The sequence below is a fragment of the Andrographis paniculata genome, unplaced genomic scaffold, assembly GCF_009805555.1.
Source record: "Andrographis paniculata isolate CXL003 unplaced genomic scaffold, ASM980555v1 Contig69END, whole genome shotgun sequence".
NCBI lineage: Eukaryota > Viridiplantae > Streptophyta > Magnoliopsida > Lamiales > Acanthaceae > Andrographis > Andrographis paniculata.
Window position 1 is genome coordinate 2,912,565 of NW_026137605.1, and position 26,870 is coordinate 2,939,434.

The 26,870-nt window shown below is 34.3% G+C and overlaps 2 protein-coding genes and 1 pseudogene across 2 annotated transcripts; 1 reads left to right on the forward strand and 2 right to left on the reverse strand.

Annotated features, from left to right (window-relative positions):
- Positions 1 to 18,644: 18,644 nt before the first annotated feature.
- On the forward strand, positions 18,645 to 20,183 carry LOC127263488 (pentatricopeptide repeat-containing protein At2g42920, chloroplastic-like; annotated as a pseudogene).
- Positions 20,184 to 20,387: 204 nt separating this feature from the next.
- LOC127263485 (uncharacterized) lies at positions 20,388 to 21,909 on the reverse strand. Its single transcript, XM_051292531.1, has one exon. The coding sequence runs from the start codon at positions 21,907 to 21,909 to the stop codon at positions 20,461 to 20,463; it is 1,449 nt and encodes a 482-aa protein (XP_051148488.1). The 3' UTR covers positions 20,388 to 20,460.
- An 801-nt stretch (positions 21,910 to 22,710) lies between these two features.
- Positions 22,711 to 24,856, reverse strand: LOC127263486 (UPF0481 protein At3g47200-like). The gene is made up of 2 exons (XM_051292533.1): positions 24,221 to 24,856; positions 22,711 to 23,741 (listed from the first exon to the last, which is right to left on the reverse strand). Exons 1-2 carry the CDS (start codon positions 24,819 to 24,821, stop codon positions 22,930 to 22,932), a joined length of 1,413 nt encoding a protein of 470 aa, XP_051148490.1. The 5' UTR covers positions 24,822 to 24,856; the 3' UTR covers positions 22,711 to 22,929.
- Positions 24,857 to 26,870: the final 2,014 nt, after the last annotated feature.

Below are 26,870 nucleotides of genomic sequence, written 5' to 3' on the forward strand. Positions count from 1 at the left end.
AATAAAATACTTACAAATGCAGTACCCGTGGTAACCTTGAAAATGATGTGGAGATTGACCTGATATCTGAAACATGTTCAAATTGGGAATGTAGCCAAGGTCATCTAGCAAGAGTCTTGTTTCCACTGAGAAACTGTATGAACTACCAACTTCTGCTTCCACTTCTCATAACAACTACTGCACAATATGCATGGTCTTGAGTAGTAAAACAACTATTAATTAGTTATATTATCCATTGATTATGGTTTACATCATGTCAGGAACTCATTTAATGAACAATGAGAAGATTCAAATTGAAATGCAAATGAGATCTCATTCTCAGCATACAAGAGCTTAGGAGCAATAATTATGAATAAGGAACTATAGATAATGTAATCATTTAGATAAATTCTAAATAAACTAATCGTTTAGATATAATTAAAATATGTAATTAAATATACTGTATTTTGGAAGAAAATAAAATTCCAATAAAATAAATATACGGTATTTAATTATGCACATATGTTAATTTTGTACAATAAATATCAACTATTAATGCAAAAATCTGTTTAAAATGGAAGATATCGTACAAATATTACGTGCATAAATAGAGCCATAATAAATTTGGCAGCAAAATAAATCAATCTTGTCAATAAAAGAAGTATATAAATTAATATATTCCGAAAAAGTGCAATGATATAAAGATATTGGCGAGAAAGGAAGGTGCACAATCAAATCCATCAAGAACGGAAAAGAGCATATGATGGAAAATGAAAGATTATAAAATCTTTCTTGTGGCTAATCAGGACATGCCACGTGGCACCATTCAAAAAGGAAGCCAAGGCCACCCCTCCTCTATAAATAGGAGCCATGTCCAGTTCATTTGAGACACCGAAGTTGCATCGAGGATTCACGCAAAGGGGTAAGTCTCTAGACTCTCTCTGTATTGTTCTTCGTATCTTTCGAGGCGTTCTTCGTCGAAAGTCACTGATTTGGACAAATGATCCAATATTGGTTGACGAATCGATGGAGTTAACGTTCTTCGTCGTATAGCCGAGCCGGAGGAAGGATCAAAGCTCTCAAAGCCGTTGAGGAATTCGTCAAAGCTAAGGGAAGGTCTCCAAAGTTCCTCTCAAAGCTTCAAGATGTTCATTGTGTTCTTCAACAAAGCATCAACTAAGCCCTCTTCGATCCAAAAGTCAAAGGACACCCTGCCAAAAGTGTTATGGAGCACCAAATCCACCTCTTCAAGGATCAAAGTATTAAAAGCCGTTGAAGAATCCATCAAAGCAAAGGAAAAGCATCCAAAGTTCATCCCAAAGCTTCGAGGTGTTCATCACGTTCTTTATCAAAGTAACAACTCGGCCCTCTTCGATCCAAAAGTCAAAGGGACATGCCGCCAAAAGTGTTATGGAGCACCAAATCTACCTCCTCAATGATCAAAGCTGTGGATCGTCCAAAGAAGACATCAAATCCAAAGCCAATGACCAAATCGCGCACACGGAGATCAAAGCCCTCTGAATGGCCGCAAAGCTAAACCAAAGATCAAAGCCGCGGATCGTCCAAAGAAGACATCAAATCCAATGCCGACGATCAAATCACCCACACGGAGACCGAAGCTCTTCAAAAGGCGGAAAAAGCAAACCAAAGATCAAAGCCGCGGATCATCCAAAGAAGACATCAAATCCAAATCCGACGATCAAATCACACACACGGAGACCGAAGCTCTCCAAAAGACGGAAAAAGCAAATCAAAGATCAAAGCCGCGGATCGTCCAAAGAAAACATCAAATCCAAAGCCGATGATCAAACCGCCTACATGGAGACCAAAGCCCTCCAAAAGAGGTAAAGCCAAAGCAAAGATCAAAGTCGCGGATCGTCCAAAGAAGACACCAAATCCAAAGGAGATGATCAAATCGTCCACACGGAGACCAAAGCTTTCCAAAATGCGGTAAAACCAAACCAAAGATCAAAGCCACAGATCATCCAAAGAAGACATCAAATCCAAAGCCGATGATCAAATCGCCCACACGGAGACCGAAGCTCTTCAAAAGGAGGAAGAGGCAAACCAAAAATCGAAGTTGTGGATTGTCCAAAGAAGACATCAAATCCAAAGCTGATGGTCAAATTGCCAACATGGAGACCAAAGCCCTCCAAAAGGCGGCAAAACCAAATCAAAGATCAAAGCCTCAGATCGTAAAAAAAAAGATATCAAATCCAAAGCTGACGATCAAATTGTCTGCACGGAGACCAAAGCCTTCCAAAGTCCGGCATAATCAAACTAAAGACCAAATCTCTTCGGATCAAAGAAGCCATAGAAAACCAAGTTGGAAAATAAATAGACCTGGAAGGAGAATCAAATGACCAATTTAGATAATAGGACCCACTTTAAATTCAAATCAAATATAATTTGTACAAATTTGTGTTTATTAAAAATAACACAATTTTTTGTCCACAATGACTAAAGTACTATAAATTCTATAAAATTCGATCACGACTTATTGATTATCCAAACTTGTTGCCTAGCTCATTGAACCTTCTATTCGAGCTGTGTCAATTTTATTCTGCTGCTCTCTAACCGATGAAGATAAGCCTATGTTCCAGAAACCAAAAAAGAAAGTAGAAGATTGACACAACATAGTGTTATCAGATTGTAAACCATTTAGACTCTAAAAAACAAACAAATAATTCCAGAGTGAACAATACCATAAACCAAAACATTACAATCACACCATGCTACAAACAACAATAAAACTTAACTTAAAAAAGAGCTTAGTGTACAGGGATTGAATATTCACTCAATTAACTACCACGTTAAAGCTTAAAGGCTTATATTATTTCTTGGTGACCTCGTTCATTATCTTTTGAGCGGACTATTTTAATAGATACAATAAAAAGAGTAAAATGGTGTAGATGTTGTTCATCAATTATATGGACTTAATTGGATGCGTGCATTATCAAATGTTAACCAGATACTTAACCATAAAATAATGCAGACATATGATGCACATAATGAGTGTGTTACCTTTTTCTCAATAGAACTTTTTCTTGGAGATTTATGATTAAGAGCAAGTCTACGTGATATAATTTAAAAAATTAGGATGTTAAAAAAATCATATCTAATTTTAACAGTAGAAAAGATCTGCAATCCAACGGCAAGGACCTTTTGATTTCTTGATATATCACTAACATAAAAAATACTCTGTGCAATTGATTTATCTGAAATTGTAAAACAAGATATGCAAAATTTAAATCAATAAAAATATATGCTACTCACATTATAGGCACACCGATTCCACAATTTTATAAGGAACATAAACTGTAGAATTCTGACAACACAACAATCAGCAACATCAAAAAATTCAAGAGGAAACTGTTTGGATAGAGAGGTACTGGTGTGAAATGAATAACATAAAAAGTTCAGTTTCTAAGTGGACAAGCAATATTTGTAGCATGTAATTCATTATCTATATTGTGTCACCTACATGCCTTTATCTCATGACACAAAAATAGTAGGTAAAACAAATTTATGCATCTCACACTAAAAAAGGGCTAGTAGAATAGAACTACAGTAAATCTCATGTAATGATAATAAGTCATAATAAAAAGTTTCTATACTTTGATTACTCTTCCAGCAATCTCAAGCTAGACATTTAAATTCTTCGCGCTCTATGCATCTTCAAGGCATGATAATGATTAGTGTAAATAATATATAGGAACCTATAAAAAACAACAATGTTCTTATTTAGTGATGGGTGTAATATATAGAAAACTAAATTTCATTAGTACAAAATTATAACATTTTCAATGAATTGAGTTAATGGGCATCCCCAGTAGAACAGACTATTGTAATGTGAAATGTATTTTAGGGGAGTCACATACTATCTAACAAAAACAAAACAATAAGAATCCATTAATCCTGAACGAAGCATGTGATAATAATATAAACCAACCTGGGCATATCTTTTATTTAGAATCAAATAAATGACACCACTAAACTACCCCCAGCTGCCTTGTAATTGTTACTTTATTTTCTTACTTAAAAGAGTTTTCAAAAAGTTGAGCACATTGTTGATTGATTTTAGGTCTTATTAAATTAATTAATTTATTACCATAAATTGAACCAATTAAGATATATCATATGAATACCCTATAAAAGAACATTAGGATCATTAAAAGAAATGAGGCAAGGAAGCTAAAATATTTATGATAATTTAATATATTTTTTGACTCAGAATTGCTTGTCATATATAAATCTTCAACTTCAAGTTTGAATTCGCTTCAATAATGCCATGAGACAGCCCATCCAAACATATGGAATGCATAATTGTGTCCTATATCGGAACATAAAACCACCTAACATCCGGGGAAAAAAAAAAAGAAAAATTGACCTTAACATTGTGCTTTACCATAGTGTCTAGATATATATATATATGAAAAATAAAAATAAAAATCATATTTTTCATCAAATTTGTGCCACAGAATAATAGATACAAATTAATCAAGCATTTAAACAAATCTAGTTTACTTTCAATGACAACAACACAATTTTTTTATTTTTCGAATAAAGTAAGTTCTCCTTAATAAAAAAACAAAGTACCATAAACAAAGAAAAAAAAAGGATGGATCTTAACACCTTTGTTCTTATATAGTTCAAATACCTTAAAATACACTAAGAAAAGACCAAATAGATTCGCATGCACAACTTTAATAAAATAAAAAATAAAAAATATATTTTCATTGTAGAGAGTGGAAGCAAAACTGAACACTCGGTACAAAAATCAAGTATTTTACCCCCAATAATTATCCTGCGAGCCTCCTCTTGGTCCACGATTCCAGCAGATGTGGTCAAGACAATATAACCAAACTGCAGGGATGAGAGTAACATAGCAATCCAAGGCTCAATTTCCTTAACACCAACGTCAAAAGCAAAGGCTGATGATACCACTCTTATTGAATTTTCCATTTAATCCAACCATGGTTTTACCTAATTTGTGGTCATCCACATACTCATTCTTTAATGTATCCATGCTTCTACATGACAAAATCTGTTGGCGACTACCACTTTTGTACCTGAGGACGTGCAACTCAATGGGAGCGAGGAGGCAAAAGGAAAAAAATCACACTTGCACTCATAAAATTAAGTAAATTCAAAAGTATTTTAATGAATAAGAATCAATAGAATCAATATGACCTATCTAAACTAAACTATTTCTTTAGCAAAGAATTCATCAATTCCTGAATTATTATTTTTAATTTTTAAATACAACATAAAATTCATTCAAAGAAACCACAACGATAGCAAAGTTCATATCTCTTCTAACAAGATGAACAATCTAAATTTTCTTCCAATTATCATCCATCTCAATTTTCAATAATCATAACAAAAACAACTATACATAGTTCTAAAACTTCATAATAAAATCAGAATAGCTTCCACTTTTAACAATATAAATCAAACAAATTGATGGAGTGTAGTCATTTTGGGTATTCAATCAATATCTACTAACACTTGCTCAACGCATTGATAGGAGATACAGAGAATTTACTTGCTCTACTCATTCAAATCCTCCCAATTTTCAACCTAAAAGTTTCAAACAATTAGTGATGAACCCGAAATTACAAAAACTGTGTAAAGTAAACAAAGGGAGAGTAGTGAAAGCCAACATTAAACTCTAAACCCTACAAGACCAATACCTAGTTACAAACACTATAGTACAATTTCCTTGTGTTCCAAAAGGTGTAGGAAAGCACAAAAAATCTACCATATTACAGTAAGGCAATATAAAAAATCCCAAAGGAAAATAAGAAAAATGAAAAAAAAAAGATTTCACTTAAGAAAGATTTATGCACACTTCGACCTCACTGCTTGATAAGGTCAAAATCAATTTGAAGATGAAAAAAAAATCAGATAATTTTCTGAAACCCAAATGAAACGCAAATATCAGTTCACTCTAAAAAATAGATTAAACTCGGATCACTTCTACTTCTAGTGAATACCTATAGATCCTCCTGAGAAAGAATATAAAATATTTGACAAATATGAGCAGATAAAGATGCCCACAGAAACCCTAGCAGAATCATCTGAAGCCAATCTCAAAATAAAAGAGATAAACAACTATGAAAAACCAGTAGGCGTATGACTGCAAATCTTTCCTATGGTGGCAAAAAAGAAAAACATAAGGACTTTTTAACTGTAGCGGCCGGTTTTGATGGCGGTGTAGTTGAACGGGAGATAAATAAATCAATGACAGGATTTTGATGAAGGAGTACACGAGAAGACGAGGGCAGAATATGAGTAGGAAAATACCGGAGGGTAGATTTTTATTTTTATGTGGCAAGCTGTACGGAACTGGCATTTATAAGATATAATATATCACATACGTATCCATTTACGTTCATTACACCTGTACACACTTACACATATATATATACATACTTACCAATATTATAATAATTATTATATAACAAGATAAAAAAATTTCATGGATAGGAATTTCTTCCAAAATAGTGATGTGTTTGGTTATGATTTTAACAAAAATTAATATTAATCACATCGTACACAGTTCTAAGAAAAATATATATTTTTTTCATAAAATGTAATATAAAAAATATTATTTAAAAAATTCAAAATAATATCTAATTTTAAATCAATTTCAAATATCTAATTAATATATCTTACTTTTTATGCACATGCCCCACGTGCGAGTGATGGATAATCCAAAAGAATCCCTTGATGACGTTATGGTTGGTAAGAGCATTGACAATAGCCTTTTAAGGGTATGCCTCGTAAATATGATGTGTCGAATGGGACGCCAGCTGTTGATGGGTAAAAAAGGAAATTTGAATACAATAGCTTTTTTTTCCCTTTTATTTTATTTCTTTTAATAAAAATATATAGGTTTTTTTTAATGGAATACGAATAGAAACTCCCATTTTCATTCATTTTTGTTCAATCTTAGTGCGATTATTCGTGAACACTCTCGCGTGGCATACGGCTCAGGCCGTCATCATCCCACACTACAAGCTCGTCTCAGTGGTCGTCGTGCGGCTGGAGAGCCGAAAGATTTTCAACTTGGAAAGGTAAAAGAAAGTCTTTCTCGTATTCTCTTTTCCTGTTATGGTAAGGTGCGTTAGTTTGATTTTTCGCTTGTCTGAATTTCGATTTCTACTACTGGGTGAATCTCGATCTTTAGATTTCATTTCCGTAGAATTTTTTGGTGACTTGGTTTCGATGTTGATTTCTCTTGAATCTTGGTTGAATAATATCACATCTTTTGAATTTTCAATATATTTTGGCTTTGCTTTCAAAATTTAAGAGCAATATTCCTATGAAAACCTGGATACGTGATTTTGTGTTGGGATGCAATTGCAAATATGGGTCGGGATACTTGTTAGTACAAACCGTGTGAAAGTTGAAATATTTGGAAACTTAATACTATGTGCAATTGAAAATTGCTTATGTGTTTATTAGTTCTAAGAGAAATGATTTTTCTGATTTATAATGTTTAAATTCCAAAATCTATTTTCACTAGTTGTTGTAGGCAATTGTTTTAGGAAAGAAACTATTGACAAATGTAATTGTTTAGCCTAGGCCTCTTTCACTGCATGAAGAATTTATCATATTTAGGGGGTTATATTTATATGCATTCGTATATCTTTATTTTCTCATATCAAAAATGAAAAAAGGTATCCAATTAAAATTGGTATTTTAGCTATTAGAAAAATGATTCTTGGAACTTTCTATTAAAAAATGCATGTCATTTAAAGATTTTTAAATTTTAGTGAGTATGCCACTTTTATTGTGCAAATGTCTGAGTTTCTTATTAGACATGTTTATATAAAGTTTAATTACACTCATTATAGTTTCCATAATATTAAGTTCAGATGAATAGTTGTGATAAGGATAAAGTGGATGATGTGGAGATTTAGCGGATTTGTCTCAGACGACTAACAAGTCCCAAACAATGCCAAATAGCTCATCAGCTCCGTGTATTGAGAGCAGCCCGAATTTGCCTCAAATTCAAAATTCATTCCCGAACCAATACAATATGAACTTCAGTGCTGATTTCAACCGTATGCAATACTATCAACCCCGAGGTGATCCCATGTTTTACACCAATATATGGAGTTTTATACCACCTCGGGGTTCACCTCAAGTTCCATATGATGAGACACAGGCATCACAAGCCAACACGTCTCCCTTGACTTTTAACCATCCACCATTACAATATCAACTTGTTTCTCAAAGCATCCCCGATGTAAATTCTACTGAAATAAACTAGCGTGCAAATATAAACTGGAGCACTGAAGAGAATGTTGAGTTGTCCACTGCATTGTGTAATATAACGACATATGCGCGAGTTGGTGTCGGACAAAAAAAAAGAAAGGTTATGGGAGCGGGTATGCGAGAATTTTATTGTGCTTATGCAAGAGAACCATGGAGTTAGTCGATTAGAGAATAAAAAAACACTGAGAGGTTATGAGAATTTCTGGACAGAAATTCGAAACCAATGTACAAAATGGTCTGCCATACGAGTTCAGGCAGAGCCAAATTATAGGAGCATATGGAGCCCAACAAATTTTGTAAGTATTTTATCAACTGTCTTTAAATGCATACTTTGTCTTTTTTAGTTTTTTAATCCACGTATAATAATGCTTTTATAGGAACATTATTGTTACGTAACATATAAGGAAAGACACAATTTGAGCTTCAAATGTGAGGCATGTTTGCAAGTATTGAAAGATCAACCCAAGCGGCTGAACCTTGTCGGTAGAAAGAAAAAAAAAAAAAAAAGACCAAGGAGAGGTCTAGCATTTCTAGGAAAACTGCTATAGGAGAGCAAAATGAGACTCAGAGACTTGTTGAGATCCTGTCCCCAGTCTCTCCTATTAACGGTGGTGTGAGGTGAGACCCATAAATACAGATTCGTCAGCGAAAGTCCATACTCAACCAGAATTAAAAGGTCCGGCTGCAATTGATTTGGAGCGCCCAATTGGAGTTAAAAAGGCAAAGGCTAGCAACAAACCAAATAATCAACGGAAACAAAGGATAATGAATTATGAAGAGTCTCAAGCATTGGTTGCTTGAACAATTACTGCCAATTTGATGAAACTTGAATATGCAAGTAATGAAAGATGGTCAAGAATTGAGGAATTCAATCGAAGAACTCAATTGAAACTGAATGAGGAATATGAGGTGGTCTCTGAAAGATCTAAAAAAATGTGTTTTCAGATATTAACGGTTCTGTTTTTTTATTTTTTATTTTTTGATCTCGTTTTATGTCAATCTTGTTTACTTCTACTTTCAGGATTCAATAAACACAGGGAAAGAATATGCAAATATAGTGAAAGAGCTTGAAAACATGGACGATAGGCTGATGGGTTCAATAGCAAGACTGGAAGAACTGGATGAGGACAACATACGCACCACAAGTACCAGGAGAAATTATACAAAATACGGAAGGAGCAAGTGGAGCTACACATGGGGTTATAATAGTATGTATATTTCCCTTTTTCAATTACAATATTCTGAGATTTTGTTTGTTGATCTTGTCCAATTGTAGGGTTGAAATCAATTCTTCAATCGATTGATTAAGCAAGTCCTCCGAATGCGGATGTGGAAATTACAAATGGTAGACGTACGGATAGTCGGAAAAAGGCTTTTCAATGAGACAAGTGAGGATGAGTATTCCACGGAGAAATGAACACCTTTATGTGTTTTTTATGCAAGATATCTTTTTTTTGTACTTAATTGTGCTATTTACTTAATTGTGCATGTTTGATCTTCGTTTTGTGCTCGTAGCACTGCTAGATCCCATATGCATGTTACGTTCGGTGTGCACTACTACCTTTTATGGTGCACGTTCGATCTTCGTTTTGTGCTTGTTGCATAGTTGCTGAATGCTGCTAGGCAAAGCATATCCCATTTCACCTTATATTTTGGTTTGTAACTACATGTATGCATTATACACAAAGAATTCATATCCTGTTCTATACTGCATGCACTCAGAAAATTCGTATCTCATTCCACTCATATTCTGAAGGTTTAGTTGTTTGATTTAACATGCATTATACCCAAAAGATGGACAAAACACGTAGACAATCCATTTAAATATACATATATACATGTGTAATTTCTAGACAATGCATTTATATATATCATTTCCATACTAAGATTTCATATATATAACCTCCAGACAACATTTTACATAAATGTATTTATAATTTCCATCCAACCACATATATATATGTAATTCCAGAAATTGCTTTTATACTACATAATGCTCATAAGGCCACATATATATACATAATTCCATCAAACTATATATGTATATACAGCTGCAACGCCTCTTCCATCGCAGGTCAACACCTATACAAAATGTAACTTCATAATACTCATCATGCCTAAATTTGATATCCATGACAATTCAGCATGAAAGCAACATAACTTTAGCCAACACGAAATGACACAAATATTTACCAACACAAATTAAATCGTTGTACCTAGTAGCACGACTTGTGAATCACAAAATATTTTCACCTCCCGGCATCATCCATTGGTGGTTAATTAGATCATCCCGTAATCTTCCATTAGTTTATGTGTTATGGATTCTACCCATCCTAATGTGATATAGTAAGCGAACATCTTCAACTGACTGCGCTCGCTCGGGTAGAATTTGCTTCATTTACATGGTTGGAATCCAATGGGGTAGGTTGTGGCCACGCTCATCTTCAACGATCATATTGTGAAATAATACATGTAGTAATCACACGGAGGAGGTCACTTATTTTCTGCATTCTCGTTGACATAGCCAATATACGCCATTTCTGTTAGAGTATACCAAATGCCATTTCTATATCTTTACGGCAGGCTTCCTGTATAGTTGTAAATGTTTGTTCCTTAGTGGTAATCGGATTTCTCACTGCTTGAATGAATATTGCATGTTTCGGATATATACCATCCGTTAAATAGTACGAAAAGTTATAATGTCTATCATTCACCTTGTAGTCAACCGGTGGTGTTGTTCCATCCATGTACTTGTTGAACAGAGACGAATGATCCAGGACTATAACAGAGTTATTAGTTTCAGGCATTCCAAGAAATGCATGTCAAATCCACAAATCTTGTGAGGCGGATGGCTCTAATATGAGTGTCGGGTACCCGTAGCGTCCGTTGTATTGGCCTCTCTAAGCCACGGGACATGCATCCCATTGCCAATGCATGCAATCCAAGGATCCAATCATTCCGGAAATCCACATTGTCCATTTTCAACTAGTAATTGCGCTATGTTCTTATTGGTTGGATCACACAAATTTTGCTCCTTAAATGTTGTTATAATAGTATCACAGAATTCCATGGATGCGACTCGTGCCATTGATGCTTCTATCTTTATAACTTCATCAACATTATCAAAACAATAACCATATGCAAGAATACATAGAGCAACCATAATTTTTTGTAAGGGAAAAAGGCCTGTTAGACCCGTACAATCCGACCTTTGAGTGAAGTAAGGGTTGTTATTGCATACCTCTGTAAAAATTCGTGTGAAAAGATCTCGTCGCATTCAAAAACTTCTTCTGAAGTAGGACTTCGGGAAATGCGGAAGCTCACACAAGTAGTCCGTCCACAAATCATCGTGTTCTCCTTTCCCATCCCTATATATGTATTTTTTTTTTGTGTGTGTTGGAGCTGTCATGGCAACCATGTTAGAAATGGCATGCAAAATCATAGATAACCATTGGTGTTGTTCTTGCCCCATCTGCAGTAGCTAATGTCTCCAACGGCGGCTGAGTGATGCACGTCGCCGTGCTATAACCAAGAAGGAAGCTGCTTCATCTTCAACCTCGGATTTCTTCTCATGACCATCCATAGACCACAGTCACACCCAATAATCAAATATCTAACTAAACCAAGAGAATTGCAAAGTAATTTTATGTTAATGAAGCACACAACGGAAAAAAATCCAAACGTAACAGGCAAATTGAGAAGAAACATAATGTGGTGGTTGAAGATAAATTTTATAGATGTCTGATAAATCTTAATAATATACAATGTGATGATGATACAAAATAGATGATATATTTAATACACTGTCATACATTCAATACATTGTTTATATATTTAATTTCCCATCCATTTACTCTATAACTTTTATTAAATGGAATGTATATTGACATGATACAAAACAGATGATATATTTGACTTCTCTGTCCAAAGTTCTTTTATAGCTCCATCTACTTTGAATTGTCAACTCAAATTAATGTCCTCCCATCCAATGGCCATTACACTGCATCACCTCCCAAAGAAATCTTATATGCACCATATTCAAATTCACTATTATATGTTATTAATAGGAATAGAATCTTATATCCAATCCACAAGCCTAAAAAAAAAAAAATACCACACCAATATATTTATATACATATATACAAAACAAAAGTCTTTATCTACACACAAACATTTATATTGTGCAATATATGATATGATGTGATGCCTAATTGAAGCATGAACGGATATCACTATTTGAGTTGGGCAACTAATTATACAACATTGAATTTGAACTAATTTATTAGTATTAAAAAATCCTAACACACACCTATTATTATGGTTCAATAATTATAGAACTAATACAAAATTACACTCTCATCTTATGCAAAGAGATCCTTTTCACTTTAATTCACATCACAATGATTAATAGTAGGACATACATAATAGTTAGCTATATATTTCTACTTTCTTTAATTGGGTGGGATTAGTATGTAAGTGACAAAGTAAATTAAAAAATTTACAATAGAGAATTGATTGCCAGACAAGCCTTTGCACATTTCATCCATCCATCCACCCACATACGTAGTTTCGGTATGATATAATAATAGTCTTGCATACATGGCTGGAAAATAAACTCAATAAATTAACACTTCAACAACAAACCAATGCCAAGTTCATTTAATTATAGGAAAAATTAAAAAAAAAATGTCTTTTATGTAGGTCCAAATATCATTTTCGAATATTTTTTCTACTTTCGCAATTTAGGACATTATGTGTACTTCGGATATTATTTTTGCCCTCCGGCGCCCGAAAAACGCACGTGACCGTCACGTGCGCCTTTGTGGCATGGCCGACGCATACGTAGACGTCGCCATTGCTGTGTTGTTGTCTGCGTGGTCGTCAGACATGTGACGTGGAATTTTTTTTTTCACTTTCACAATTTAGGACATTATTTGTACTCCAGGTATTATTTTTGCCCCCTGGCGCCGGAAAAATAATTTGTTCTAGGGTAATCGGATAGGTGACGTAGAATTATTTTTTTTAAATAAATATTATATTTTTTAAAAATTTTAATTTGGTCTAATTGGACAAAATTGAAATAAACAAATTATTTTTTCAGAACCAGAGGGTAAAAATAATACTTGGAGTACACATAATGTCCTAAATTGCGAAAGTAAAAACAAAATATTTCAACGTCACAAGTCTGACTACCACATGGACGATAACACAGCAACGACGATGTCCACGTATGCGCCGGTCATGCCACGAAGGCACACGTGACAGTCATGTGTGTTTTTCCAACGCCGGAGGGAAAAAATAATGTCTGGAGTACACATAATGTCATAAATTGCAAAAGTTAAAAAAAAATTTGTTCAAAAGTGATAATTTGACCTATATACAGGGCATTTTTTGCAATTTTTCCTTAATTATATAATAACCATCATGCAAATATATATTTATTTCCCAAATGCAACTCCCACCACTTGCTCATTTAATTTAAAAAACTAGAAACAAGTTAACATATCAATTGCTTATCCTTATAATTCCACATCCGATGATCAATGAGGAAGCTAACAACTTCCGAGTATTCAACTTCTTGCATCATAACAGACATTATGTCTAATCTGCCACCTGCATGAATAAAAAAATCAAAAACCTTAATGTATACCCTAAATAATTAGGTTCAAAACAATTGTACTTACAAGGTAAATGTACTTTTCATTAGATACAAAAAGCCAAGGGGTTCAATTAGTGATGCCTTTGGGTAATTTACATTACATCACGAGCTCTTAACTGAAATTGTCAGCCAAAAACCAATGCTTCTATTTGTAGAAGATGTATATTCTAGTACCTCCTCAACCATAAAGGAAAGGTATTAAAATGTACACACTTTTTGGGAGTTACCAGAGAAATATTCAAATACCGAAAATAGATATTGTTTCTTTATAAAGCCATCCACAGTTCGTAAAAAAGTGTTACATGGAAAATACATAAGTGATCCCAATCCTACACAAACCATACAAACTAACTACTACATGCAGCTAACGAAATAAAATACAAAAAAAAAAACATCAGTATAATAATAACTAAATTAGCCAACATTAGAAGATGTAACGTTGAAATATCCTCCCTTTGTCTTTTCTCCACATAGTCTGAACATATACATCGACATGCAGTACTCGCACGTTGATGTTCTGAGCTTGCAATTGAATCACCGGTGTGGAAAGATCTCTCTTTCTTCATTTCAAACTCTCGATACAATTTTTCATTTAGATCATTTTCCCAACATAACCATTTATCACAAGGATTACATCTATAATATAACCTACCTTGATTGTTGACACTCCTAGAAACTCTTAGCACACCATCCCTCCCGCAGGAACATTTTCGCCCTATTTCCTACAGAACTCCTTATATATTGCACAACCTTGCAGATCTACACAAGCATAACAACATCACAACTATAACATTACGAGCATCCCATCCATTGGGTTTTATATCAAATGCCGACAAACTATCTTCGAAAAAATTCACACAAATGAACAATAACAACATTAATAGTAGTCTAAAGCTTTCGCCATTGTTCTAAAGACGTAGTATGTGATGCTAATCCACAACATCCGGACTAAAACCAGTCAGAATTTTAGTTCCATTGATAACATCAAATTGAAATTTGGACAAAAGAATAGTTGAAGCAAAACTCAAAATCGAATGACTTCCCCACTGATATTCTATATATATTGATCAAATGTTTCTCCAAATTCATATACAAGTTTCTCAACACTAAACAATAAACCACAATAAGCAAAAAAAAGCTAGCCTTTTGTCTGAAAATAATCTTTCCTCATCTGAATACCAAACAGACAAACCACAACACTACATACTTAGAAATCGTTACCCAAAAAAACTTCACAGAAACATCGCGAGTTGGACAGTAAGATGCTTTCAAAAGCAGATCGCACGATCACCCAAAATTATTAAACACAAAAGGATCCACACAAGTTGAAACATGACTTCAATTATAAACTATAATATATATGTGTAATAAAACTATAATATATATGTGTATGCACCAAATCGATTACGTTTAACTGCCCCTTCGCAGCAACAAAGCCCTAAATTTTTCTAAGATCTTCATTTTTCAAATCAAATGCTATTAAAATTCGTTTTAAACCAATTTAGTATGAAAGATTCAAAGAACTCACCGGAGGAGATGGCGGGTTCAAAATGGACAACCTTTTTTCGGTTCGAGGCTCTCGAAGAGGTTGATGGAAGAGGTTGATGGGAGAGTATCTGCACAAAAAAATGCTCATCTTCGATGGATGGAGAGGAGAGAAAATAATGGTGAAAAACATGATGTAGAGAGAGAAATGAAGAAAGAACGGTGAAGAGAAGAATAAAAGTGGGATTGCCTGTCCGTCATCTGCACCAGGCACAACTCAGGTTTTGACAAAAAATTGTTATCGAAATGCATTGCAATGTGTGACCTTATTTTCGATTTTAAGATAGAAGGTCTCTAAAGAATAAAAGATAGCTTCTCAAATAGAGCTACTGTCAATGCTCTTAGGGGCAAGCTTGACATATGCGTTTGTTTCTTTTATTTTTTTTTTCCTTAAATTAAATTATAAATATAAATTTAAATTTTTATAATAATTATAATTTAATAAAAATATATACAATATATATGTTATTTTGTAGAGAATAAATTTTTTGATAATACAAATAAATAAAAGTTTAGAAATATATGTGTAGATATAATATAGATTTATAATCAAATTATACAAATTGATACACATTTATATTATTATATTAATTATCATCAAATTAATACACATAAAAATTCTCCAAACCCAACTCAAACCTAAAACAAAAGAAATACATAAATTCAAACTTACCTCAAAATTAAAATAAAAATCGAACTCAAACTCAAATTTTCTCAAACTCCGTACAGAAATACACCCTATGTAACTATTTCACAAAGTCAGCTAAATTTTCTCAAATCCCCTAAAGAAAGACGCCCTATATAACTATTTCACAAAGTGGCTAATTATCACTCGTGCATGTACAATGGAAACAAACAAAGAGCTCTCGTCGTACACATTTCAATGACGTGTTCAAGCTTTGACAAATCATTATCCTTTAAATTGCACAATAGTTTTTACCGAAAAAACTGGTTGTTTTACAGAAAAAATAAAATAGAAGAAATAAATTGTATCAGATTCGCCTAACCTTGGCTTTCACTTCACCACACTGCGCCCAAGCTTGCTTGCGGAAAAAGCCTCCATATATAATTCATTGTGTACTAAAATTTGAATGTGATGGCTTCCGAAAAACATCCATTGTATATGCTCACACAGGATAGCCAAGTTTTGAACTGGCTGGAGAAAAACACATATATATATATATATATATTGAAAGAAATTGCGAAATGGTTATATTAAGGGGGTGTTTGGCAAATAGTTTTTTTAAAAATCTTTTAGCTTATTTAACAACTTTTAGTTGTACGATCGGTTAAAAAGCTAATTTAAGTGTTTGGTAAATTAGTTTTTTGAAATAACTTATTGCCCTTAAAAAACTAATTTCATAGCGTTTTGGAAGAGTTTTTTCACTTCAATTTTCTTTATTCTTTATTTGCCCTTAAAATGTCATTATTTATTTTACATACGTATAAATATATTTTCTACTGCAATAATTATAAATTATTTTAATATATTATTTATTAAATTATAGTTTTGTTTTTATAAATTTAAATTGATTAATTTTTATATATAATTAATTTTATTTGTAAAGTATAATATTAATTAAAATAAAATTAAAAATAAAAACATAAATATTATTATTTTATTTTTATATTAAAATTAAATAAAATAGAATAAATTTATTAAAAATTATAAATATAATCAATTAATCAATAATTAATATAATAAATATATATACAAAAATTTTATTATTTTATATTTTACATCATTTTTAATAAAATAAACATTCATATTTCTTAATAAAAATATATACTACTATTATTTTTCTCACATCTAAAATTAATAAAAAAAATATTTAATAACATATTCGTAATTTCAAATAACTAATAACTAAAAATTTAAAATTTTTAAAACTAAAAAAACACAATTAAAAAATTTTAAAAATTAGAATATAAATGTCCTATTACGAAGTAGACACGTAGAATACACATTCATGTGATGTAGGAGATACGTGGATACTTTTCTATTCAATCAATATGAAATTTCATGTGCCTATATATATAAGTGAATTGTGAAATGAACTGGACACGAATAACATTCAAAATTCTTTTTCTGTTCGATTTTGCATCAAATAAGTTTATTATTTCTATCATTATTACATCTACTCACTTATGTATCTATATATAATAATAATAATAATAATAATAATAATAATAATAACAATAACCCGCTGCATATTCACACACATATATATCTTTACTTATATATATACACGGCATATCTTTCGCATTATATATATATAAATATATACATACATATATTTAATATCCTTCAAAGCCGTATACATATATCTATGTACTTACCAATGCATTATTATATTATTATTATATAACATGTTATTTTATATATAAACAACTAATATCAAATAGTTATTTTATCGTATACTCTAATATAAATAGCTAATTGAAATGGTTAGTCAAACAACTAATTGAATCAATTAAACACTAATAGCTAATTTAATCAGCTACCAACTAAAAAAACTGTCACTGATTCTCAAACACACCCTAAATATTAGGGGTGAGCATTCGGATTTTCAGTTCGGATTGCCAAATCCGAACCGATCCGAAAATTCGAAATTTTTGATAAAACCAATCTGAACCGAACCGAAATAACCGAAATTCGAAATCCGAAAATCCGTAATCCGAACTAAAAAATCCGAACCAAACCGAAAAATTCGAAATTCTAAATATTTTTATTTTTATTTTTTAATTGTTTTATATTTTTTTATTATTTTATAATATTAAATATATATAATATATAAAAATTAAATATATTAAAATATAATTAATAAATTTGAGTTTTTTATATTAAAATATAATATTTCTAATAAAATATTAAAGATGTATAATAAAAAAATATATTAAAATATTATATTTCGGATTTCGAATTTTAAATCCGATCAAATTCGAAAATTCAAAATTTGTTAAAAATTCAATCCGATTCAATCTGAAAATTCAAAAAATCCGAACTAAATTTTAAATTTCGGTTTAATTCGAATTGAATTTTTGAATTTAGAATATTTTTTTGGACCCTGCTAAATAGCCTATGTGTTGGTTGGTGTACTGGCCATATTGGCCCACCCAGAAAAAAAGGATAAAGAGTGAAGATCGGACAATTAGGCCTTATACTGGAGATGGGTAATTTCGGTATTTGATTTTCAACAAGAGGTCAAAGATCACATAATTCAATACCAGGACATTTCTTAATTAAAACTCTAACTAATAATAGGAAAGCATTCCTAACAGACGTAAAAATAAAAATAAAAATAAAAACATTCCTAACAGACCTAAATCATTGGAATTACAGAGTTTTTTTTTTTTTTTTTAATACTATATTTTAAATTTATATTTGGATATTTACGAATTTAGGAATAAAGTAAATATGAATAGATATATGTTGTGCGCAAGTGCAGCTCAGTGATTTGAAGCCCACACCAATGGCGTCCATATCATTACCCAATTCTAGAGTGGCGCAATTCAACAATTTGGAGTCCTGCTCGAGCATGGCGGAGCTGAAGCAGCGCCACGCTCGTATCGTCAGGCTCGGTCTCTCCTCCGACAATGACGCCATGGGCCGCGTTATCAAATTCTGCTCGCTCTCAAAATCAGGGGATTTGGATTATGCCCTCAAGGTGTTCGATACATTGCCCCACCCAGATGCTTTCATATTTAACACTATCTTCAGAGGGTATTTGCAGGAACAGATGTATAGACGCTGCATTATCTTGTACGCCAAGATGCTGGATAGTTCGTGGCTCCGAATAAATTTTCGTTTCCTCCTGTTATACGAGCCTGTTGCGTCGATTTAGCGGTTAAAGAAGGGAAGCAATTGCATGCTCAGGTGATTAAATTTGGATTTGGTCAGGATTCTTTTTGTCAGAACAATTTGATTCATATGTACGTGTACTTTGATTTCTTGGAGGAAGGGAGGAGGGTGTTTGATAATTTGGAAAACAAGGACGATGTTTCTTGGACTACATTGATCAGTGGTTATTCAAGCCAGGGATTTTTTTGGTGAGGCTCTCTGACATTTTCGAGTCATTGCCGGTGAAAAATTCGGCAGCTTGGAATGCTGTGATAGCCGCCTCTGTGCAGAACAACAGGTTTCATGAGGCCATTAGTATGTTCGATACGATGAGAACTGAAAATGTGTCAGATTGATAAGTTTGTGGCCACGAGCATGCTGTAAGCTTGTACAGGGCTTGGCACGTCGAAGCGGGGCGAATGGATACACGAGTATATTATTAGTACCGGGATTGAAGTGGATGCTAAATTTGCTACAACAATTATCAATATGTTTTGTAAGTGTGGATGTGGGGATAAAGCTTTCGAAGTATTCAATGGCTTGTCTTGTAAAGGCATTTCATCTTGCAATTGTATGATTGGCGGTTTAGCAATGCACGGTAAAGGCAAGGCTGCGATTGACCTGTTTACGAAAATGGAGGTAGCTTCAGTGAGGCCTGATTACGTCACGTTTGTGAATGTGTTAAGCGCGTGTGCACATTCAGGATTAGTTGAGGAAGGGAGGTTTTATTTTTCTTACATCCCTGAAGATTATGGCATTGTTCCGGGAATTGAGCATTCTCGTTGCTTTATGGATTTGCTCGGGAGGGCAGGTTTGCTAGTCGAAGCGAGGAAAGTTATAGATAAGGTCACGGGTTTTTCCGTTGTTTAAAACTAAACCTGGCGAAACCATTCGAATTACAAAGAACCTGCGCGTCTGCAAAGACTGCCATCAAGCGAGCAAGCTGATTTCAAAGGCCTTCGACAGGGAAATCATTGTGAGGGATAGGAACAGGTTTTACCATTTCGAAGGAGGATTATGCTCGTGTAACGATTATTGGTGAACGATCTTTTGTTCTTGCTGAAAAGCGGTAACTGAAGGAGAAGACAACTATAGTGATTATGAATTCGCATAATTTCTTTCGGTATAACATTTGTTGTCGTTGGCTTCAATTTGCTGCTTTGACAGTGTAATAAGTCTGGATAAAAGTGAGGCAGAGCAGAAAGGTTGCGGCGAAGAGAGCAATGGCACTCCACGGGCTATGGAAGTAGTTGTGGATGAGCTCTGCTACCCATGTCTTGGCGCGGCTGTTACAATGCTCGTCGAGCTGCTTCTTCACATATGCGAAGCTATCGCAGTCGTCAATCCCATACGTCCGTATCTCTTTGAATGCTTCGACCACTTCCTTATCGCTCCCCAAGTCGCTAAACAGTATCCCCTTTTCGCGCAGCACCTTGACATCCTCAGGACTCTCGAGCAGCGACTTCATGAAGTTAACATAAGATGTTACTGCCAAATCATCCGAAGAAGACATTTCGAATGCAATCAGATTGCAGAAGAACGACTTGGAATGCTCGGAGATGATGTCGATTGGAAGCCGGAGCATTCCATAGCACCAATGGGAAGTGAAGAGGATGTCCTTATAGCAGGTAGAGCTCGGGCCGAAGTAGATTCCCTTTCGTTGCAGGTATGTCACGGATCGAAATGGAAGGTTTATGTATCGGTAAAGAGTTCGAATGCTGTAGGTTCTGCTGCTGTAGCTATCGGTGCTGGTGAGTGTCGATAATTTGTTCGGAGATTCTCGTTGAAGCAGAGTAATTCGATATGCTTCAAGAAGATGCAGGGGTTGATGCTGATGCAGTTGTTCCTCGTCGTCGTTGTCATTTTCTTTCCATGGAAGTCGGGTGAGGTTGCGCGAACTTCCTAAGCATAATAAGCTCAAATGCTGGCAGATATAGGCGTCGGCTTCTTCTTCGCCGAATCGGAGATTGAGGAGACGGTTAACGACCCAAAACGGGATCTGATTTTCGAGGAGGAGTAAGTCTTGTGTGGCGTAGACGGTCATGGGATTGCCGAGGTGGGTTCGGATCAAATCGGGAAGCGAAAAGGGGTCGGCGATGCAGGTGGCGACGAAGCAGGCATCGCGGAGGATGATCTCGGAGAGGGATTCGTCGTCGAAGGAGTCAACTGCGGCGCGATCGTAATGGCCCCTGATTTCGGATATGCATTTGAGGATCTGATTGTGGAAGAAGCGTTTGTCTTTGGTTTCGTCGGCAGCGACGCTGTCGGAGACGAATGTGTGGAGCATGTGGTCCTTGAGGGCCTCGGCGCGGCGGAGATCGGGCTTGCCGTGGTGGTAGGGGCCGAGGGAGAGGGCGACTGGGTCGAACATGCGGCGGTTGTTGGTGTCGCTGCGGAGGTGCGGCGAGACTCTGTGGATAATGCGGCTATGGAGGCGTCGGGAATCTGATGATGCTGGTGGAATGTCGATTTTTATGTTGTCTGAAGGAGATTCTGCGCTGCTTTTGGTGGTGGTGGCAGTGGTGGTGGTGTCGTCGTCGTCTTCCATTGATGTACGGACGAGAGTGGGAGTAGAGAGCTGGACTTCTTCAGACATGATGAGTGTGAATTATGTGTGAATGCAATGCAGTTCACCAACGGATATAATTCTATATATATATATATATAATATGTATGTATATGCGTGTGTATGCATGTTCTTTGTTCAATTAGGGCGGCTGAGTCGTCTTCCAATTGCTTTTCTTTTATAGCAATATTTTATGTCCAAATTGTAAGATGAGACAGGTAGTGTTAAAATTACGATGGCTATGCGACCCTACTTCTACTTGCTTTACTTAAGTCGATTTTGATTTTGGAGTATTATAGATATTTTTTAAGATGCTTCAGGGAAATCTCATGGGTTTGTTTCTTTTTATTTAATTTGAAAATTGTTTATTTAAATTTAGTATTAAAATAATATTTGATAAGATATTTTAAAAATATATATATATATAATTCAAATAATAAAAAATTAAAGTTTGATTCCTATATATCCGTTTCAGAGAGGTCTTAGAGTTTAAACTGACTTGAAGCAAATATTATTCTCTAATTAATTACTTTTTCTGTTATTAATAACGTTAAAAATGAAACTAAAAGTAAATTTTATTAAATTTTATTCTTAAAATTCACATTGATTTATCGGTGTCCGTTACAAATATATATATATATATATTGCTCCTTATTATTATTATTATACACAAAAATTTATATAATTTATAAATATTTCAAGAGTAACTGCTTTAAATAAATATCAATATATTGTTGACTTGTACTTTTTTATTATTATTATTATTGTAATAAATACTACATTCCGCAATGGCGCAATCACTTTCATTCAAACATTTTAAAATATCCAAAATTAAAACCAAAACACAAGAAAATGGATATTATTCTTGAAAAATCAAAGCACACAGGAGCAATCATATTATATACAAATTGGATACACCCGTTGTATGTATCTTATTCTCACGGGCAGCGGCGCATGCAACTTCAAATCTTTGGACCCATCTCCAAATTTGATTATTTTTTTACATTACCAAAACACACACACATATATATATATATATATATAGATAATTTATTTCTTGGGCGGATGAATAGTGAAGAAGGTCTGAACAACAGTGAGGCAGAGGACGAAAGTAGCAGCAATAAGAGCAGTGATCGTCCATGGACTACGCAAATAGTTATGGCTAAACTCGGCCATCCACGTCTTCCCCGTGCTCTTGCAATGCTCGTCGATGTCGCGGTTCACGTCGACGAAACTGTCGTAGTCGTCCAGCCCATAAGTCGGGATCCCTTCGAGCACCTTCACCACATCCTCGTCGTGCACCATTGTGCTAAACAGTATGAGCTTTTCGCGCAGCTCCTTCACATCCTTGGAAGTCTCGACCAGAGATTTCATGAAGTTTACGTAAGATGTCACCGTGAAGTCCGGCGGATTCCCCGGCGACATCTCGAGGGCGATCAGATTCGACAGGAAGCCTTTCGTGCTCCCCGTGATTATCCCCGTCGGGACCTCGAGCGTGCCGTAACATGAGCCCGAGTGGAACTTGAGGTCCCTTAGGCAACTCGTGCTCGGAGTGAAACGAATGCCCTTCGCCTTGAGGTACGTCACCGATCGAAATGGAAGGCTAACTTTCTTGAATGCACTCCCGACCCCTTTCTCTTGATCTTTCTTTGTTTTGAATATCTTAGCAAGACAATTAGATCGTTTTGCATCATCGGGTGCGGCTATATCGAAACGTTTAAGGAGCGCCGCTCGACCGGCTTCTAGAAGATGGAGCGGTTGAGGATCATTGACGTCCCAAGGTAGTTTCGTTAGATGTTGATCGTCGCCGAAGCATACGAAGCTCAAATGCTTGCAAACTAACTCCCCTGCTTTGTGTTCGCCTGTCGAAAGATATCGAATATGAATTAACAATGTTAAATGATGACCATCTGATCTAAACACTTACGCTAGACTGCAGATCCTGTGCTGATTTTACTGATTTGATCGGATCAACATATATCATATGAGTTACCAACATATACTTATATATACCTTAGCATATGCTAAGTTATAATATAATATATATATTGTATTATAAATGTATGTATGAATACACTGTGATCACCTTTATAATATATATTGCTTCTGTTAAATCAGCACTATGCTGACTTGACCAGATCGACAGTTGAATCCATGCCTAAAAACTTTACATTAAATAGATACATATTATTTATTTATTCATATATCCGTCACATGTAAAGTGTGTGTATTCACTCCGACTCTGATATCATATTAAATGATCAATTCACTTAAAAACTTTTAGGTGAGGTGCTCATTTAACAAAGACAAACTAAAAACTCAAAAATTACTTCAAAAATACCGTCTCGGAGATCAATTAGGCGCGCGATCACCCATAACGGGATTTGATTCTCGAGCATACGGACATCGTGGCCAATGAAAACCGTCGTCGCCATGCCAAGATGATCGCGGACAGTGTCGACGATGAGCTTGATGTCCTCCATGTACGTTATGAGAAAACAGGCGTCGCGAAGAATGATCTCGGCCAAGACCTCGTCTTCATTTACGACTCCCTCTCTTTCGTAGTTGTCCCTCACCTCATCTATTTTCTCGAGTATCGCCTTATAGAAGAAGCCTCGATTCTTCGACGGCGACTTGGCGATGCTCTCTTCGACGAATCTGCCGAGCAAATTCTCCTTGATTCTCTCCATATGGCGAAACTCCGGCTTGCCGTAGTGGTAGGGGCCGAGCGAGAGCACCACCGGATCGTAGAGGCGCTCGTTGTTGCCGCGGAGATACGGCAGCACGCGGTGGATACGCCGCCCGCTCGGGCGGAATCCGGCGGGTTCAGGGTGGTTAATATCCAGACGATAGTCTTCATTAGTAGGAGGTTCTTGCAAACCTGAGATGTTGACGTCCGTCATGATTGATGAATATATGTATATATATATATATATGCACATGCATGTATGTATTAGAAAGCAATGATTATTTTATTATGCTGTGTTGATTGGTTGTATATAATATATTAAAGGAAGAAGTGTTTGGACGATGAGGTAAGTAATTGTAGAGTTTAATTATTCTTATTCTTGATATTCTTGCCTTGTACGAAGAAGACATTAATGACTTTGCTACATTCTCAAGAACAGACGGGGGTAAAGTATTAATTCTTTATCATTTTGTACTCTCTCTAAATTCCCTTCGGTGAACAAGTTGTTTCGTGATTTATAAACACATTGTTTCTTTTATCCAAACTTCACATTATTTTACTATTTAGACTCAATTATTTTTTTTTAAAAAATATATATATTTTTACCATATATTTCATCAAATATTTTAATATTAAATTTAAACTATTTTTTTTTTTCGAAACCAATAAAGAAAAACACACTGAATTATTGTTCCAAACTTAAAGTATTTTATTATTATTTTTATTTGTATCAATCAAAAATTGGAATAATTTGGTCAAATACAGAAACAAGAGACCATGTGACCACTCTCCTCAGCCATACAGAACGGATTCATTTGGATCATTATTTTTAGTTTTTCAATTATTTTTTTCATTTTTTTTAAAGCATATTATGTAGGGTCTATCTAGGATCATTTAGACCGTCTCGTTAAAATTCAAAATATATTTTTGAATTTTATTTTTATTATTAATTTACCATCAACAATTATAAAATTCTAAAAAATACTTTGGATGAAAGGGAGTATTAAAATTTCTTTAATTTTGACATATACAATTGATTTATAATATATATAAAATAAAGGGAGAGTTGGATTTAAATCCATGTCAGATAAATTCACTTACAATTCAGTCCCCATTAAAAATGAATTAGTCTGTACTCCCTACTTTATGAATTATGTATGTTATGGCTCCCTATTTGTATTTATTCCTCAATTATTGTTGTATACGCAATAAGTACTCGAAATAAATTGATCAATACTTCCAATATTGTAATATATACCTATATTACTTCTCGCTCTACCTCCATTATAATCATATATACTTCTAGTTAAATATCGCGTACTTTTTTTGCGAATTAAAAAAAAAAATGAAAAAGAAAAAGATATTTACCCACGATTTAACAGGGGTTGATGAAGAAAATCTCTTATAGATTCTCTTACCCCAATTATAAACCCTACCTCTCTCTTCTTCAGACAAATCGATACTCTTCAACCCTTGGCAATCAAGTAGCGATTGGTTGGTGCTAAAATGCTGAAGAAAACAGTTGATCGCTCCCATCCCCGAGACAAGCTTGAAAAAGTAAGTTCCTGACTGGACTTTTTTCGATTTTTTATTTTGTTGATACTAATATTTTATACTATAGTTTGTTCGATTGTTTGGGGTGTAACTCTTGGTCTTGTGTTTGTATGTCTCGGTTCGGTGTTGAGGAGCCCTGTGTGATCGATGTAGTTGTGTTTGTTAAACAGGTTTAAAATTGTTCGTATATTTGCCCACGTAGACCGGGTTGAATTTTTAATTTTGGCACCGATATTTGGTGATTTTATTTGTTTAATATGTATTTTTTTTTGTTAATTTTATAGATGTACATTTTGTTTAGTTACCCGTAGTTGCATATTTTAGTTTTTTTCTTTGATTGTTCGATAATTAGTCATGGTTGTGGGTTGACAAATGTGGTATTATTAAGTACCCCGACTTGCAGTTTTAGGTCTAGTTTGCTAAGTAATATACTTTTAGGGACTAATGTATACTCGACATCTGTTGTTACGTACTCCTGATAGATTATGATAAACTTTTAAAAATTTTCAGATTTGGGTAATGTACTAATGATATTTATTTACAGATCGTAGGTCGGATTGTGCTTGTTGTTCAATTCATAATGCGATCCGTTCGGGCAAGGGAACACGGAGAAATTGGTACGTTTACGAAATAAATATAATTAATTTATCATGGATAAACTGAATTACGTAATAAAATATTATGTTATTTTTACAATCGTGATTTTTATGCTTGTACCTGAACGCAATATACCTATGACCCATGGTAA